The following is an 18,735-nucleotide window of genomic DNA, read 5'->3' as shown; positions in this document are numbered from 1 at the left end:
CTCAACAGAAAAAAAATTCCTAAGTATGTCAGTAATACGTATCTAATTATAAAACTCTTGCCGAATGGACTATATTCAGTTGAGATTCCAAAATCATTGTTAAAACACTTTTTTCTTTTCCTAGTTTAAGAACAATTTTTTTTCCTTCCTTTGGGAGGAAACATACTCTGCTTCTCCGAAGGTGATTTTCACTGTTAACATGCTACTAATTTTGTCTTTCTTCCAACTAATGTCTTCTGTCCTCCAATGTAAGGAGCAAGAAGTTCAGTTAAAAATCTAGTTCATTTAAAAGAATGATTAAAAGTAAGATCAAAATGAATTATTAACAACAGATCTAACACAGGCTGGAATTTGAAATAACTGTAAAACAAATGCAGCTGTTATTTTTCTATTTTTATTAAATTTGTACTTGCAGAATTTAGACTAACAAAAGAAAACTAAAGCTGTTTTAAAAAGCAATAGAAAGTAATTAATTTCTCAAGTTATTCTTCTTGAGGAATAATGGAGTTTTTCACTTACCAATTTAGCCTCAGACTGCACTGGCTGTGGGGAGGAAGGCCCTGGGATTCCTGGGATACTAGGCACCATGGTGACAGGTCTAACAAGCTGACCAGATAAAGTATAAAAATGAAGAAAACCTGAGTATGTTATCATAACAGAGAGCATATGACAGCACTAGCCTCTGAAGCAAAAACAGCTATCAGGATGCTTAGACCAAGTTCTATGCGGCACTTATGCAAATCTGCCCACTTTCAAATTAATACAGCATCACGCTTACTTACTGGAACTGCAGCAGGGACATGCACATTAGAATTTGTGATAGATGCAGGAATAGCAACAGGCATGGTTTGTCCATTGGGAAGATGTAACAGCAGAGGAAAAGGACCTGGAACTGGACTGAAAAAGGAATGAACTATATAAAAGAAAACTTATCCAGAGAAGAAAACAAGTTTACATATTACATTAAATTGGTTTGTTTATTTACAGTTGTAATATTTATTTGGAGATCTAAAATACGAACTTAGTGATGTGGAGAACATGGAATTATATTTCAGATGTAGTGTAAGTTGTATGTTTCTCATGTAGTAAAGCACCACATTACACCAAAGCATCTCAAATTTGTATATTTGCTGCAGAAACAGTAACTGAAAGTAAACAAGACAAAATATTTTCAAATTCTGTAAGAGAACATTTTACTAAGATTTATGTAACTTACACAATTGGTCTGTTAGAGGATGGAGCCTGGGTAATAACAGTACTAGACGTTGGTGATGGTATTGCCTGCTGAATAATAACACTTGAGTCAGAACTTGTAAGCAGTACATTAGGAACCTGTAGCGATGCTGGACGAACTATTGTTGATGTCGGCTGTGCGGTCTGCTGCAGTGACACTTCCTGAAGGAAAGACAAAGATTAATCAGTTTGTAAAATACAAGTATAGACCATGAGAATTTTTGAATGTTAAATGAACATGGTTTGATGGAACAAATCAGAATTTCTATAACATTATGTAAGTAGAATCAGTTATGCAATTAAAAACATTAAGAAGACCCCTCTGGATGAATCATTTAAACCATCAAAGTAAAATTGTTCCAACAACAGTGATCTTAGTTTTATGACAAACCCCGGCTCAATTTATGCTAAGGCTACTGTTACTTATAATTCATTTTTGATCAGGTATTAAGTTTTATTGCTAAGAAATCTATAGTTCCATCAGCGCCATCATGTCTGCCTACACTCTGAATAAGGAAAACATTTTATGGTGTCCTTATATACATTTCAGTTTCAGTCCACTGTTCCAGATTTAAACAAGAGAAACAAGAGTTTTTTGGTTCAGTAAAAAGGAAAAAAAAAAATCTTCTATTTAAGCCTTTATCTCTTACCCATGTACTTCTCTTATCTTGAGTGCTACTAAGTTAAAAATACTTGGAGTGTTACATTCATGGCTTTGCAAAATGTATGCATATCCTGATGCAAACACAATTATTCAAGCACAGAAATTAAATTTCCTTAGTTGCAAGTAAATAGTAGATAGAATTGACTATAGTTCTTAGCTTAGCCATCATGTAAAGTACATTATCAATTAGAATGTAGTACCTGCATTTGTTGTTTCTGAAAACCTAGAAATGCCTTATTGTAACCAATACCTTCCTTCTCAGGAAACCCTGAATATTGTCAGACTTCAGGTTTACCTTCAGACAGGTTTTATCCAAGTTATTTATTCTTTTGACACTTGTCACTGCAATCAGTAGCACATAAAACTACTCTCTTAAGACCATCAGACTTTAGTTGCTCCACTGTTAAACTGTAATTCAAAGAGAACATCTCATACCTGTGTCATATAGGGTACATTTGCTCTGAATTAAACTTAAGGTTTTAAAACTCATCCACAAAACTTTAAGTAGCAATGTCTTAGCTGTCTTACAAAATTGTTTTTCTCTGTATACATCCATTGCAAAATGCGTGTGCTCCTCTGCGCACTTCATAGAACTGTAAGTGGGCTTTAAAAAAGAAAGGACTTTAGATTATGGAACTGTCTCCCTTCAAAAGCTCAGAGGCTAAATTTGTCATTAGGGTTCATCAGTTCTTTCAGGCTTTTCCCCAAGGGACCTAAAGACTATTTACAGTGAATGAGAGTTTTTGGAGAATAATAGTGAGCTGTATTGAGGAAAGCAATAATTTTTTTCTTTAGTATCAATCTGGTCTTTTTATAAATGTCATAATATTTGAACACAGTACCTAGAACTACAGATGAGCACTCCGTCAAAAGAAGAAAACATCGGAAACAGTTCGGAATTGCAGAAACAGAAAAAAAAAATGTGAAGAGTTGACTAATGCACATTCTTAGGACAGGATTAAACACTCCTTTGCAAATAAGGAATTTGGTATAACAACCATACAGATCATATTCAGTGAGAAGAGTCACAGGGAAAACACAGGAGACCGAACTGCTTGACTGTGGGAAATTAGAGGAAGGCATAAGGGGAGAATACTTGCCCTGATAATCTTCTGGCAATTGTCAATTCAGAAATTAATATCGTGTCATTCTTCACTGATTTCAGCTTCACCCTTTCCTGCCTGCTATTTGCGTTGTAGAGATCAGACACAGGAACACCCATATTTGCCCCTGGCAGCCAACAGAGGTGCAAGAGCTCTTTTTCTTGTTCTTTCTTTCACCTGAAACATCTTCATACATGGCAACCACATGCACACAAAAGTGTATGTATAAATTTAGATATATGAACACCACAGAATAAATTACGATGTCAAAGTAATTCTAATTTCCATTAAAAAGAAGAAAAAGACAGTCAGCTAACAGCAGCCCTGGAGTCGTGTATATAGCTTTAATACAAAAAATGTAAACTAACCAGATATTCACACATTCCACCAACATGCCACAATAGCCCCTTATGCACAGGTTTGTGTACTGTGGCTTCTACAAGTACCTGTGTGTGGATCGGGAAAAAACTACCAAAATACACAAGGCCAAGAAGAGATGTGCTGAGAGGCAGTGTGTGAAAGTCTTCCAAGAATGGATAAGCTCCAGAGAAAACTGGCCCTGTTGAATTTGCAACGATTCATAAACTCGGAACACCAGCTGAATCTGTGTGCTAGCATGCGCATGCTGTACAATTCAGACAACATCCAAAACCACGGTGTCTGCTATATGCAAACAAAGAATATAGGATTATATATACACTTGATGAAAGAATGGGCCCCTTGAAGGACCTTCACAGAATCACATAATGGTTGGAGTTGGAAGCAACCTTTAAAGACCATCTAGTCCAACCCTTCCGCCATGGGAAGGGACATCTTTCACTAGATCAGGTTGCTCAGAGCCTCATCCAACCTAGCCTTGAACACCTTCTAAACACCTGCCTACAAGTCACTGGCATGTCAGTGCAACCTTCCACCTCTGAGCAAGCAGCTGAGATTGGCCTCCCAACTGATGCTGCAACCAGGTAACTATGTACTAGTGAGTAAGTTATGTCACTCTGCGATTTCTTTTTGGCTATTAATAACAACAGTTTAATTAATGAGTGTTCTAATAAATACTGACTGTAAACTGCATCTCTCCTTGGTTTGATCCCCTACCAGGAAAAAGGCGATTTGCAACTTTTAGACAAAGTGCTCTGTGGAAACCACATTTCAGCAATGGTTAGAAGATTAATACATAAAATTCTGAAATAAATCTATAAAATTCTGAAAACTCACATGTACACAACTATTTCTGTGTGTTATTAAAGACAGCATTTGTGCTTTGTTTAAAAGATCAGAAACTATCCTCAACCATTACAGGAATAACACGTTTACTGACTGTGTTTACACAGTTGAAAACAAAGTATTTTAAACTTCCTATTTACTTTTTACACTAACTTGCTCTGTGCTACACCTCTGGGTGTGCTAGTTACTGCAAGAAGTGTCAATAACACAAGCTGCAGATTAAAGAAGTACAGATCTAAAGGAAACTGACATTTTATTGGCATATAAAACCAAAACCATAGATACAGCAGTCTGATAGAAGATACTAATTGGTCAAAGCATTGCACTAATGAAGTATAAATTTTGTCTGAAATAAAGTGGTTTATAAATTTATTCTCCTGAAGATCAAGAAAAATAGAGATGAATTTGCAATCATGAGATTAAGCCAAAGTAATCTTAACTTCACAAGGAAGAAGTTTAATCAAAGTACTCTCGTATCAAGTGTATTAGAGACTTAGTGAAAGGACCTATCCAACCCTTTTATGCTTGAAACTAAAAACCACTCAACTGGAAAATATTTTACAGAAAAGTACAGAAGTGTTTTCAGAGATGCATATTTGCAAGTATTTTGTATCTACAAGCAAATATAATGCATTAACTTGGTAATGCTATCAAAGAATACACAGAATTCTTTATACAGGAATGTAGATAGCCAGAACTAATACTGTAATTGATTATTACTGTAAGAAAAAAATTGGTTTTAAAATATCTAAGGCAATTAGCTATCTCATAACAACTAAGCAACTTGTGAAACTGTTGACGGTCACCCTTTAAAGTACTGTTAATAAGAAATTATAATGAGCTTGAAAGCTCTCAAAGAATAAATTAGGTTTCATTTGCTTATTATTTTAAAGCTGAAAGGCTTTATAAACTTCTAATGATATCTTGGTCTATTCAAAGCAGAATATCAACTCTTAATGAAGCCTAATAGAACTCAGGGAACTCTTGGAAAAACAGGAAAAGCATTAAGCATAATTTTTAAGAATCCCTAAGAAATTCCTTTGACAGCTACAAGGAAAATTAGAACTGTCTTGCACATACATTAACAGACTGTAATAATTTAAGTCTACTAAAACATATCAGCCAATGAAGCGGTTACAATGGCATATGTATTCTAAAACCAGCTATGCCCTGAAAAAAACTTCTTCGCTCCTTCAATACATCTATAGAAGGAGAATATAAAAAAAAAATAATCTAACTGAGAAAACAGCAACACACTGCTCACATTTCTCAACTTCTGCAGGCCACATTCAGCAGCAGCACACTCCAAGCAGCACCCTCATCCTTGCTCAGCTTGTTTCTACAATCAGACATCAGAACAGCATTGAGCAGCAGCAGCTTTTCACTTCAGCACTGTTACAGTGACAACACTGAAATTACATCATGAATGAGACAAGTTTATAAGTACTGCCAAGCACTGACATATAATTTTCAGTTCTAACGATGCTAATGAGATACTGAACCACTACTGTATGAAGATATTATTTCCTGACAAAATTAGAGCACTCAGAATAAGTATTTGCAGTGAAAAAACAAACTAACCTCTGAAATAGAGGACTTAAGATTTTGGCCTATGATTTAATTAAACTAAGCAGATCTTTACTTGTATTCCTTTAAACTACTTTTACTATTTTTGACTACGTTTGCCTTGATTACCTATGATTACTCATCCTTGCTAACTAATAAAACTCAGCAAAGCTTTGTAAAGACAAATCTGAATTGAAACTCTTAGTTTCTGTCACACACTTAGAGCTTTTCTCACACTCGTGCCTGTTGGCACGATAAGAGAAAGGGTGCAAGTTGAAAGCAGACAGGTTCAGACTGGATCCAAAGAAAAACACTTTCACAAGGACAGCCTGGCATTGGAACAGGCTGCACTGAGAGGCGGAGCAGCCTCCCTCCTCAGATGTTTCAAGACCAGACTGTGTAAAGCCCTGAGTAACCTGGTCTGTTCTCAGAGATAACCCCTGCTTTGAAGGGGGAAGTTGGATTAGCAACTTCCTGCAGTCCCTTCCAACCTGAATTATCCTGTGATCCTAAAAAGACCTGCTGATTTTGGGGAATAAGGCAGCTAAGACCCTCAAATGCAGACTGTGCACTGAAGGGGCACATAGAAAAAGGTCTGACTAGAGCAGCCATATGGCTTTATGAAGTTCTGCCCCTAATATTTTAATTTATTGAAGTAGGAACAGAAATAATTAATTTCACTGATTTTGCTTTGTGTTTTTCAAAACTCCACATGATAAAAACAATGCAAGTCACATGTCAAAGTTTTCATTACTATTAAACCATTTATTTCTTCTTTAGAGCAATAGTTCTAAAAATTATTTGACTGCAACATGCTCTGGTGACAAACAATACCTCACTCTTCTGTAAGTATTCAACTAAACACTAAACAAGCAAATGCCTGAGATCACCACTGTTAAACATACTACTGTAGCCTAAAGAGTACAAAATCTGAAACAAAATTATCTGGTGCTTAGCTTTGAAAGACAGCCCATTCACCCCTGTTTAGTTTTGTAGAACATCCCGTACCGTTCTACAAAACGATTTATCGTAAAACATAGGATAAATATAAAAAGGCACACATGAAGAGTCTCAAATTGTTGACATTATAAAAAAAATCAAAGACAATGAATTTTCTTTGCTTTTTCATTAATGATAACTCATAAAACAGAATAAGAACCTCTTTAGCCTTTTCTAACATAGTACGAATATTAGATTTTATTTCGTTTCTGGCTTTACTGGATGGCCAGTGTGAGGCAAAGAAATAATTGCAGTGAGCAAAGACAAATACAGAATTAAACAAATAAGTATATATCTACAGAAACATGGCAAAAGAAAATAATATTCCTTTCAACCAGCTAAGTAGTGTGCCTATCATTATGCACAACAAACTTACAGACCACCAGAACATTTGAAAAATGAATTTAAAAAAGAAAAAAAAAGGGTTCTGACCTTTTCATCATTGGTAGTAGACTCTGGATGAGGTAAAGGACTATCTTGATGAGTTGTCTCTACAACAGAAGGTTCTTCAATTTTAGTTCTTATAATAGGTGTTGCAAGAGGAGACAAATCTAGAGGCATCTAAGAGCAACAGTGTAAAACAAAATTAATCTCTAAAAAATTAAAATATGCAAGAAAACATAAACAACTGAAGAGAAATATCAGCCTTAACAGGGAGGTGCTGAAGTTTGGAAGATCTTGATGCAGATGCATTACCAGTAAAGGCTATTTTTCCAGCATCTGTGTCAGCACCAATCTTCAGTAACACTATGTCTTTCAACACCAATGCTGCACTTGAGAACTAAACACACTCTTAAAAGTTTTCCTTTCCTAAGAGTCACAGGAAAATTAAAGCTGAGGAAGGACTGTACTACACTTAAAAATTACACTTAAAGGAAGGTATCATCCCTCTATAAATTATTATATCACATGCCACAAAGAAAATCCTAACTACATTTCCAAACTAATAAAGCTACTGTGGACAATTAATTTCAAACTTATTGTAGCAAATAACAATTGAAAAAGCAAGTTTTATATTACTACACAGATATAACTACCAGGACATCTGAAATGCCACAAAGAAATTAAGTTACAAAAATACTTAAAGCAATACTATAGATTTGAAAGCCTATACTCCTGTCTATTCTACTATCTAAATACTTTTTGGAAGAAATTCCCCCAAAGCTCATCTTCTATTTACGTTCTTCCAGATGCTTTTTTCGATTAAATTCCTAGTTTTCGTATGGAATATATTACTAATGGGCAGGGAAAACTGTTAAAAGTGGAATCTCTTTTCATAACACACCTGAATATAAAACACTACAGAAAAAAAGTAAACTATCAACCCCCTAGAAAGTATGTTGCTATGGTAAATTTTTCTACCCCTTGCCATGATCTTTTACGTATTTTAATCAACCAGAGATATGGCAGGACTGTGTTTCTTCTCAAGAGGGCAGCTTGGAAAATTAATATCAATTAAAGAAATTGTTAAAGTGTTTAAAATATTCTGCAATACCTATAACCTGCTCCAAGTGGCGAATTACACAGAAAATACAGTATTAGTAAATCACAACTGGTATTACCATAGGTGGTGTTTTAAGAATAGTTAATATACACCAATTAAAAAAATTAAAAATCATGACTCTGTATAGTCGCGGTAACAAAAGCAAAGGTGAGGCTTTGTGAGGAATGGATAATAATCCATCCTATTCACAAGTACCTATCAAAATCTTTAGTGAAACAAAGAACTGAATCTGCAAAATCTGTATATATGAGTATAAAAATGTACTTTTTTAATCACTGCCTGTGGAAGCCAAGCAGGTAATCAACCAAATGCAAAATTATTCAAAGGGGACATGGAACAAAATTTTTTATTTGCAGAAGTATTTAAATGTTTGGGCCCCTAACCAGTTATGACTGGGAATAACTAAAATAAATAGAAGAAACTACTTTTAAATATATGGGAAGTTCCTCATAAAAACATGAATTTGCTAAACAGACATAGTCCAAACTTTACTTATATTTCAATGTGTACATTAAAAAATGCAGATGTTTAGGTTGTGATCAATAATTTCTAGGCAAAAGTGATTTCAACACACAGTGAATATAATTATAACCAAATTACTGATACTTCTTTAAACTTAGCCAGTATTTAACTCTCATTATCATTACTATTGATTCTTAGAATACCATCGGTATTTTAAAACTAATCAAAATAATCAGTGTTCACATACTATGGTTTTCACAAGGGTTTCCTGCAAATGTTTTTTCTTTCTGTAAAAACTCTTTACTTTTCAGACTTTTTTTTTGCATATTCAGGGCCTAATGAAATTTCAAAGCTAATGATTAACTTCAACATATATAGACTAGAAACTTTAAAGAGTTAAGACAATGTGTCCCACTGTCCATGCCAACTATGTAAAATTAATCAGGTAAACCAGTCTTCAGAAGAGTAACCTTAGATTTGCATTCACTCTATACAACATATATAAGCAGCTGGCAACTGATTACTGGTATAGTTTAGAAGGCAATATAGAAATCCATAGTTTGCATTTTCAGATGGAATTTCTGATATGAAAAAAGTAGAAGCTCAGAGAAGAAAAAGGTTTTGAACATACTTTCTTAATGTCATCTTCAGAAGCCTTTTTAAACTCATTTTCAAAAGGACTGGCTAACTCGTTGAATAAGCCCACTTCTTCACAGTTCTTCAAGAATCGAGTTGGTGTTGGTGTCTGATCTGAAACGAGGTGTATAAAATCCCCACAATTTTATTTTTAAAATACCATTTATAAAACTGTTTATAGTAAATATTTTTTCAGAATAAAAACAAATAGAAATATGACGCGGTTAAGAACTCTCTTATGCCTTGCAATCAGGCTCTTTTCTGCCTCCCAGGGAGGCCAACCAGAAGGCTGACTCCACCTACTGGAGACAAGCAGCTGAAGCTTGCAAACCAGTAAGCTCCTTACAGTGTTGGGAGCACATCAAAGCATTTCTTCTATGTCCAGAAACCAGAGGGAGCTATTCCCAAGTGCCCAGGCTTAGCATAGCAGATCCCTTCAGTGAGCAAGCAGGCTCCATTTTCAAGCAAAGATAAGGCCTACACCAAGGCTTTAACTAAAAAAAAAAAGAAAGAAAAAGCACACAGCTCACGGACACTTTGCTGCTTCTTATACTGTGAAAGCAGTAATGATTGCTCTGAAGTGCGTGGAACTTCTAAAAATCAGTGAAGTGTGATATCGTACACAAGATCATACTTACTCCTGTGATGCCTCTATCGTCAAGCTGGAATCATAAGACTTTTGGTATCTGTCCGACTACTGCATGAAGCAGTTTCAAAACAGTATTTCTATAAAGTTTTTGGTACTATGTAAATTCCCCTTATTTCACTATATTACCAGGCCAAAATTAACCACATTTACCACAAAGTTAAGTGCATTTAAAATACTGTAAAGTGGTATTATGTGTAGCTTACTAATGTAAACTGGCATTTACGACCAACAGTTCACATGCTGGAATGGGGCTGCAAAGAGACAAACACTGCCATGGTTTCATTCTCAAACACCTGATTATTTGACAGGTCCCCTTTCTTACAGTATAACCGACAAGGATCGCATTTAGAATTTTAAAATGTGTAACTGCTCATTGAAGATTAACAATTTTGTCCACTCATCCTAACAAATTAGCCACTTACATGGAAAAAAATTCAGAAAATGTCTGAAAGCGTTTGTGAAGTTCATTTCATAGAATGATAGAATGGTTTGGGTTGGAAGGGACCTTAAAAATCACTTAGTTCCAACCCCCCTGCCATGCGCAGGGACACCTTCTACTAGACCCAAGTTATATATCAGATCCAAATAGAAGTTACTTATGGAGGATAACGTTGGCTTTAAATTCTGACAAAACCTAATTACATATGAAAGTACTGCCTAAGCACACATTGCAGACAACTCTAGTGAAGAAAATGTTCCATATTCTCTTATCGTAAGTCTATGCATTATGTGCAGAAAATACATAAAACATATGCCCATTCCAGCAGAAAAGTGAATAAACTAGTTACAAAAGTATATACTAACCAGCCACAATGACACTGTCATTACGAGCCGGACCAAATTTCAGTGTCATCTCATGTTTATGTTTATGGACAGCCAAATGATCCTCATTGGTAAAACGCTGCAGCAGAAAGTTTTAAGAAATAGTTGTAATTCTGAGTGTGAACAAAGTAAATGCAATTCTACAGAAAGTCAATTTTTCCAACAAGCAGAACTATCATTACTATGTTAACAGACAACCCTCTTAGGCAGATATATCTTCTTCCTTGGTTAACACTACCAAGCAGAAATATTATAAAACTCAATGATGTTCACAGTAACTAAATAGTCATGGTATAATGGAAATGGTAGAAGTACCTGCATTCATCAAAAGTCCAAGACAAAACGTCAGTGCTGCAGACTTCATCAACCCTTAGCAAACAGCCATTTGCTATACTAATGGATCTTGACAATGTTTAGTAACTGATTACCACTATTTGATTTCTGTATTATGTGTATTATCACAATAATGAGAATTGATCTGTAATCAAAACCACAGACTTTACTTAATAGCATAAAAATAAAGTATAGCTCCTGCCCCTGTCCATTTGCTATATAAAATAAGATGCAGATAGAATGGGAACCACTGAAACAATGCCAGAAGCTGTGAATCAACTAAATGTATCAGCATTTCAAATATCTCTCAAATTTTCAGAAGTATGCCAGTTTTGTGCATACTTCCCCCCAAATTTGGAGTACATTCTATAAAAAAAAATAGTAAGCAGACAAACTAGGTGCTGCAAAACAGATACTCTTACTAACTTGAATTTTGCTATGCATCTGTAATTGTGGGTAAAGTGTTTCAATTGAGATAAACTAAGAAAATGTTTCTCAAAGATGCACGTTTCCTAAAAAGAACACATTTTACAAAATATTAAAATTCTTACTTTTCTTTGTGAACATTTGAGTCACAAATTATGTTTCTGATTATTCCTCAATAATTTAAGTCACTCCGCATATATCTTGTAACAGACATACACCAAGTGTCATCTCTCAGAAACAACACAGGAAAGCTTAGTTGACCTCAGAGTACAGTCATCCAGAATATTTCTGTGAGAAAGGACATGTATGTGTGGAGCTGAGAGGGAAATTAAAAATGCAGGATCACTGAAACACAGGGTGATACAGGCCAGGCACTTTTTTTGGTTAGAACTCTGTTGCCAAGGGTTCCAAATGCCCAGCTCTCCATAGCTCTTGTGTCTTATCTCTGCATATAACATAAGCCAGAAACTTTGGTGTTCTTTCTGTCCCCACTACATGATGGACAGGCTCCTTCAGAGGGCATAGATTCCCCAGATCCTGACTCCCTCTCTCTATTCTACAGTATGAGCTGACATCTAGAGAAGCCTTGCCCATTTTCAGAGACATAAACTTCTCTCTTCTCCTTCACTGGAATGAAGGATTGCTGTAGCCCCATGATGTGTCTTCTATGAGATTTAGTTGCCAAAACACTTCTGACAGAGCTTACATTGAAATGAGATTCAAATAGGATGGGGACAAACATGTTGCTTAGGTGAAGGCAGTCCTCTTCTGTTACTTTTGATGTCTCTGAACATATCAGACATAATAGAAGAAATCTTAGTCCTTTCCTGCTTTAGATCCAGAAGGCTCCATTAGTATAGCATTAATGCTGTCATTTATCGTAACACCTAAGTTTTCAGAATAAAAATGAAAATATTTCTAACTCAAAATCCAAATAAATCTAAGTGAATATATAATGAAAAAATACAGCTTATTTAAGAAATCAATTCTATATAAAGGCAGTAGAGATAATATAGTGAAAAAATTCAGCTTAAGAAATTAATTCTACATAAAGGATGCGGGGATGTCCATCTCATGCAGCAGATAACGCAAATTCATTTATTTTCAGGTTACTAAATTAAAGCGTTAAGACAGCTCACTTTCAAGGAACCATCTGCTAAAGTATTCAACATTTTTACTTTTCTGCTCACATTCAGCTTTCTATCTACTAATCCTATTTAACAGAATACATTAAAACTACAACAGGAATTGAAATACATTTTGTGGCATGCATACTCTTTAACATCTTCCTATATACAAAAATATACATAAATAAAAATGATTCCATTAAATATTTGCAGTCACCATATTTGTGAAGATTAGTGACCAGCAAGCTTCACAGTGAGGTCCCCACTAACACTGACATAAGCTGAAAAATACTGATGCATGTTAGGATGTTTCTGTATTTTTTTTTTAATGAAAGCAAATACAGCAGGGCTAACAAATGAAATGGTTTTCAGCTCAGAGAGGACGATATAATTAGGTTTTTTTCTTCTACGGATAGCGTCTTGAGAATAAACACACAAAATGCTAGAAATTCTTGCTGTCACCCACTTTTCAGCAAAACACAGATCTTTTCTAACAATCATCATAAACTATCATCCCTAGAAGTATGTTTCACTGTTTTACTTTTATTTGATCAATGATAGTAACTTCAGAGTCTTTGTCACTGACAGCTCAGGGAAACATTTATGCCCCAAAGAAAGGATGCCAAAGCAAATCAGGAATGGAGATTGTTCTGTTGTTCTCTGCAAAGAGTTCATAACCTGTTTCAAAGTCAGACTATTACCTGGCCACATCCAGGGGCAGTGCATAAAAAGGGTTTGTCATCACTCATATTCCACAGGTCGTTGTACTACCTGTATTAAAATGAGAATGAAACAAATTTTACAAATACTGCAACAAATTAACAATACATCAACATTCATAGGATTTTTTAATATTCCATGGGCAAGAACTGCTGTCTTTTGGCTACACTGAGAACCTAAGTACCTGGGATTCAAGTAGAATCTAGATTCCAAACTCTGTCAAGAAGGTACACAAAACCCAATAGACACATAGTAGGTTTTGAACATACATCTCAATGGAAAAGGGAAGTATTCATATGTAACATGATTAATTACAAAAAGTATCTGAAGACACAGTAAGACAACTCATTACTGAAACAAAAATACATTGTAATAGCAATCCAATTCCCACCATAAAAAAAAGAACAAAGCAGCAGATAATACTGAGTAGTCAAAGATAACAGTGCCAACAGATGAGAAAAAGAGGTTGACTCCCTCTTTCCATAACCTTTAAAGCTCATCTTTAAGGATAATTTAGCAGATAGCCCTTTCTGTAAACTGTTACAAATTTAGCTGCAAAAGCATGTACTTTAGTAAAGTTTTGGCTATACAACTAAATTACCAACAGGCTAAAAAACATCTTTAAGACAGAAGGAATAGATATCAATTATATTTTGTGCTGTTTTACATACTCACCACACATACTAATACACATACCTGCCAGATTTCACATATAAACCTGTTTCATAGGGCAAACTATCATATCCTCCTTTTCATGGCAATGAACTGTAATTGAAAGAAGATATTAATTACTGTACGTTAAACATGGAATAATACATGATTTTGTAAAGACAGATTATATAATGCCCACTATTCACCCATGAAACACAGTTTTTCAAAGAAATGGTTTACTTCAATATATCCTCTAATTAGTTATGGCTTCTCTCAGACCAAAAGAGATGTTTCTACTCTTCCATCCTGCAAGCACAGAATAAACATTGCAAGGTAGCATCATTCTGCTTCAGAAAGAGAAAGAAGGTCACAGACAGGACCTGAGCCAATCTGTGCTGGACAGTGCATAAGCTTGTATGTGGATGCTGTGACATCAATGACAAAAACGAGCAAAGTTCTCATACAATGAACATACAGAATCAAGATATTGTTGCCACATCACTAAATCAATAGTGATGAGTAACTAATGTCAACACTAAAGTTACCTCATTTTAAGGTCAAGTAACAGGGTGGCCAGGGAATGAATGTACCAAATTAGCTAATTAGCCAGGATATGACAAGTAGTCCCAACCCATCTGTGACTTTACCCTGGAGGAAATGTATTCCTCTTTAAATATGTGTATTTATACAGAGATGTAACAATGTTAGTTCTGAACACTGCTTAGCTTGATGAAGCAAATAAAGATGAATAAAGATGTCTTTACGATTACAGATCATAAGCAGAATAAATCCATCTCTCCCCCAACAGGCTGGCCATGGAAAGTTGCAAGGCTTCTGAAACTGTCTAACTATCCTAAGAATGTACACTTCTGGTACATCACTTAGCACTAGACAAAAGACAGATCTAGTAAGCGTAAGCAAATAATTTAAGGCTTAATACCACGGAGATCTGTAGGGAACGTTACCTGATCATTTTGTCTATGCTTGTACAGTAAAAAACTACTGCATAGGCTTTTTGGATATTACTTCAAGGAGCAGGAGATTCCAGTGTCCTTGGTCACGGGCACCGAATAGCAAAGAAGCAAAACATGGGGCAGACAAGATTCCAAAGTGTCACTTCTAAATATATACATTCAACAGAACGAGGATCCTGAGCTGAGATCACAAGCCAAGAAGAGATGAATGGCTGCCAGAACTTCAGAGTCTTTGGCACTGACAGCTCAGGGAAACATTTATGTCCCAAAGAAAGAATGCCAAAGCAAATCAGGAATGGAGATTGTTCTGTTGTTCTTTGCAAAGAGTTCATAACCTGTTTCAAGTTTCTGAAGGGACGAAATATTTACTGAACTGTTCAAACTATGAACTTGGTACTCTCACCAATAAGGTATTAACAAGGTTATGGGCAAGTTTGAATACTCATGACTAAGGCTTCAAGGTAAAAAAGGTAAGGCCCTTATGAATGAAGCTTTAGGACTGCATCCTTATGTTATCTGGAACTTCAGCTTAAAAGCTATCCCATTAACTTATTATCTTCGTTCAGCTATGCAACAGTCAGATTTTTTTAAATGCAAGTTCAGAACTAACATAGCCAGTCTCCTTTAGATCTCGAAAGGAATTTGCTTTGTTAAATCTTGATCATGGGGCACCATATAGTTATATTTGGCTACAATATGCACATACAGATATATATTATGAACAGAAAAGTTATATCTGTACCAGAAATGTCTGAAGGTGTAAGAAACAATTCTGGGTTTTTTTTATATAATGGATAAAAATTTTGATTAACAAAACTGCACATAGGGCAATTTTTCCACTGTTCCTACAGCTTGCTGTCAGTCTTTGACAAGTGCCTAGTATAAGCCATAAAATCTACTCCATCCATAGTTAGTATTCTTCTTAGGCCATACAAGATGGCCAAAGATCAATTTTTCAAGTCTGCTCATTTTCTCTTTTAAAGTAACATTACTAAAACACGTACTTGCATATGAAACTGTTATCCGGTTCCATGTTTTGGTTTGTGAAGCCTGTTAATTTTGAATGCCTGATTTCTAAACTAAAAAGCAATCCTTGTCAAAAAGAAAAAAGTGTCATCCTCCTGGCAAACTTACTGGAAAAAAGCTGGAGATAAATTCATTTCCTGATCTAACATTATTTGACTTCAAGCCACAAGGCATTTTGTGAGGTAATGCATTGTAAAGGGATTCCAGATAACATCTGAGGGGAAAAAAAAATATCCTGAAGCACTGAAATTTTTTCACTTAAAAGAGAAAAGAAATTCACTCATGCATTCCAGCAAGACCTTGGACATTATAAATCTAAACAGAAACTGGACCTGACAGGAAAGGAAAACAAAAGGCTCATGTTTGTTAGCATAGCCAAATTGGTAAGGATGCTATTTACCTTTTACAAAGACAAATGCAAAGCCTGCACCTAGAATGGAATAACTGCATGGAACAGTGCAGGTTGAGAGCCAAGTGGCTGTCAAGCAGCTTTGAGACAGAACCTGTAACTCCTGGTGGACAACAAACTGAACACAATTCAGCATCATGTTGCTTGCAGCATTAAAAGCTAACAGCCTACTGGGCTGAATTAGCAAGAGCATAGCAACCAGATGAAGGGAAGTGATTATTCTCCTTTATCTGGCACTCATGAGGCTACAGCTGGACTGCTGTGTTCAGTTTTGAGCCCCTCAAGACAGATGACAAACTGCAGCAGGGGCCCCAACAAAACAGTTAAGAGGCTGGACTATTACATACAAGAGGAATATCAGCATGGAGAAGGCAGGCTAAGGAAGGATCTACTTGCTGTTTTACACTACCTAATCTATCATTATAGAGAAGACAGATCCAGTCTCTGGGTAGCACACAACAAAAGATGAGATGCAATGTTCACATCAAGAAAGCTATGAGCAAGTATAAGGGTAGGGGAAAAAAAAAAATCACCCAGTGAGGGCAGCTTAACACTGGAACAGGTTGACCAGTAGGGTTGGGGAATTTCCATCCTTGGAGATATTAAAAAACTGAGTGGATGAAATTATGAGCAATCCACGGTAACTCTGAAATTTGAAGTATACCACAAAGACGACATAGCTAGAAACAGAGGTGAACAACAGCAAAAGAGAATCCAAACTTGGGTAATGTTCTCACGGCTTTAGAAGACTTAACAGTGGTTACCTTTACAGCCCAACAACTAAATAAGGAAAACAAACAAACCCCATCCTTTGCCTCCTCTTTTCCTTCTGGATTGTTTGTTGCCTGACAGGTATAACAGACTAACACACAGATGACAAATTTTCAGAAAGTAAGTCTGTGATTGCCACTCTGATTTCAAAAGGCTATTAGAGACTGACTGCTGTTAAGACAGAATACCACAGTAAGAAAGAAGAATTTAGAAAATACTCTTCTCCTGAAAACCAAAATAGCAACTTAAATGCCATCTTGACAAAAATTTCTCAACCAAATGAGAAATAAAGTATGCAAACTGCTAACCCAACTGCTAGAGATGAATTACAGCCACCTTGCACTCTTACCCGGGTAACAGCACACATCTTGTCCCATAGAAAAAAGACGGTTCCTGAAGCAGTCCAATCTGAATGTGAAACTCCAGCCTTATCTCTTCAGGTTAATGGAACAGTCCAGTGAAATGATTCTTACTACAGTCCACTGAACTGTAACTGTCTTCTGTAAGCCTTTCAACCCTAAAGTCCTTTCTGTAGCATAAAGAAACCCATGCATAGAATTCTTTTGAGTTACACTGAGAAACAGGATCAGAGCTGAACATGGGAAAACCACGAAGTAACCTCTGCAGTACAAACAATTTTGGTACTTAAATAAGAAAGTAATCTCACTTTTTTGGTGTTTGTTCCATACTTTCAATGCAAAGGTAAAATACTTTCACATCCCTCCAGTTTAAAACGTCATAAGCCTCTTTTATCACTTTTGGAAAGCAAACAGTATCGTAAAATACATAAATAAGTGTGTATATATATGTACATACATGTTTAAAAAATACACATAATACAGAGAAATAAAAACAAGTTTGCAAGCAATTTGCTAATATTTAGGACAGTATGCTTATTTAAAAAATAAAGATGGTTCTTATAAAACGCCACACTATTATTTATCTCAATGTGCTACAAAAATATCTTCAACAATTATTTGTGTATTTTTATTAGATTTTAATTAAGCATCTTAGATACACTTTCTGGAAACTACTACTACATAGTCAGGCTTGCTTCTAAAATACTTTCCTGTAGACTACTTGTAAAAGAATAGAATCATACACTGACTTAAGCCTGAACTGGACACAGAAAAGACAAACAACTATAAACATACAAAGAAAAAAAACCCAAACCCTTAAAACTTCTCAATTTCAGCATTGCTCTACTGGCCAGCAAGCAAGAAGAGATGCACATTCTCACAAGTGTGTCATCCCCCCTAAACTGGACAGTACACACAGGACAATCTGACAGTCTCTCAGTTAAAGTGGTAGCTCATTTATCTACTACTGCTTACATGCGATGCAAACCCAAGTTTTGCAGCTAGACTGACCGGTCACATGTGGCTCCAACTCAAGAAACAGCTGTACATTCTGGTTTGAAAAAAATGAAAGTTGAA

The 18,735-nt window shown here is 35.6% G+C and overlaps 1 protein-coding gene across 2 annotated transcripts in view; it reads right to left on the bottom strand.

The window, feature by feature from the left end:
- Positions 1-14,239, bottom strand: part of ATF2 (activating transcription factor 2) — a 40,840-nt gene extending 26,601 nt beyond the window's left edge. The window contains exons 1-8 of one of the 2 annotated variants that reach the window (XM_010084942.1): positions 14,165-14,239; positions 13,450-13,519; positions 10,845-10,941; positions 9,387-9,505; positions 7,222-7,350; positions 1,217-1,395; positions 783-897; positions 520-606 (exon numbers count right to left, since the gene is read on the bottom strand). In XM_010084942.1, coding sequence (XP_010083244.1) covers positions 520-606; positions 783-897; positions 1,217-1,395; positions 7,222-7,350; positions 9,387-9,505; positions 10,845-10,941; positions 13,450-13,497 — 774 coding nt within the window. In that variant the 5' untranslated portion in view covers positions 13,498-13,519; positions 14,165-14,239. Of the gene's footprint in view, positions 1-519; positions 607-782; positions 898-1,216; positions 1,396-7,221; positions 7,351-9,386; positions 9,506-10,844; positions 10,942-13,449; positions 13,520-14,164 lie in introns of those variants that run through there. The other variant, XM_010084950.1, reaches the window with a different exon arrangement.
- Positions 14,240-18,735: the final 4,496 nt, after the last annotated feature.

The sequence above is a fragment of the Pterocles gutturalis genome, unplaced genomic scaffold (genome assembly GCF_000699245.1).
Source record: "Pterocles gutturalis isolate BGI_N339 unplaced genomic scaffold, ASM69924v1 scaffold42611, whole genome shotgun sequence".
Taxonomy (NCBI): Eukaryota; Metazoa; Chordata; class Aves; order Pterocliformes; family Pteroclidae; genus Pterocles; species Pterocles gutturalis.
This window is presented reverse-complemented; position numbering and strand designations above follow the sequence as displayed.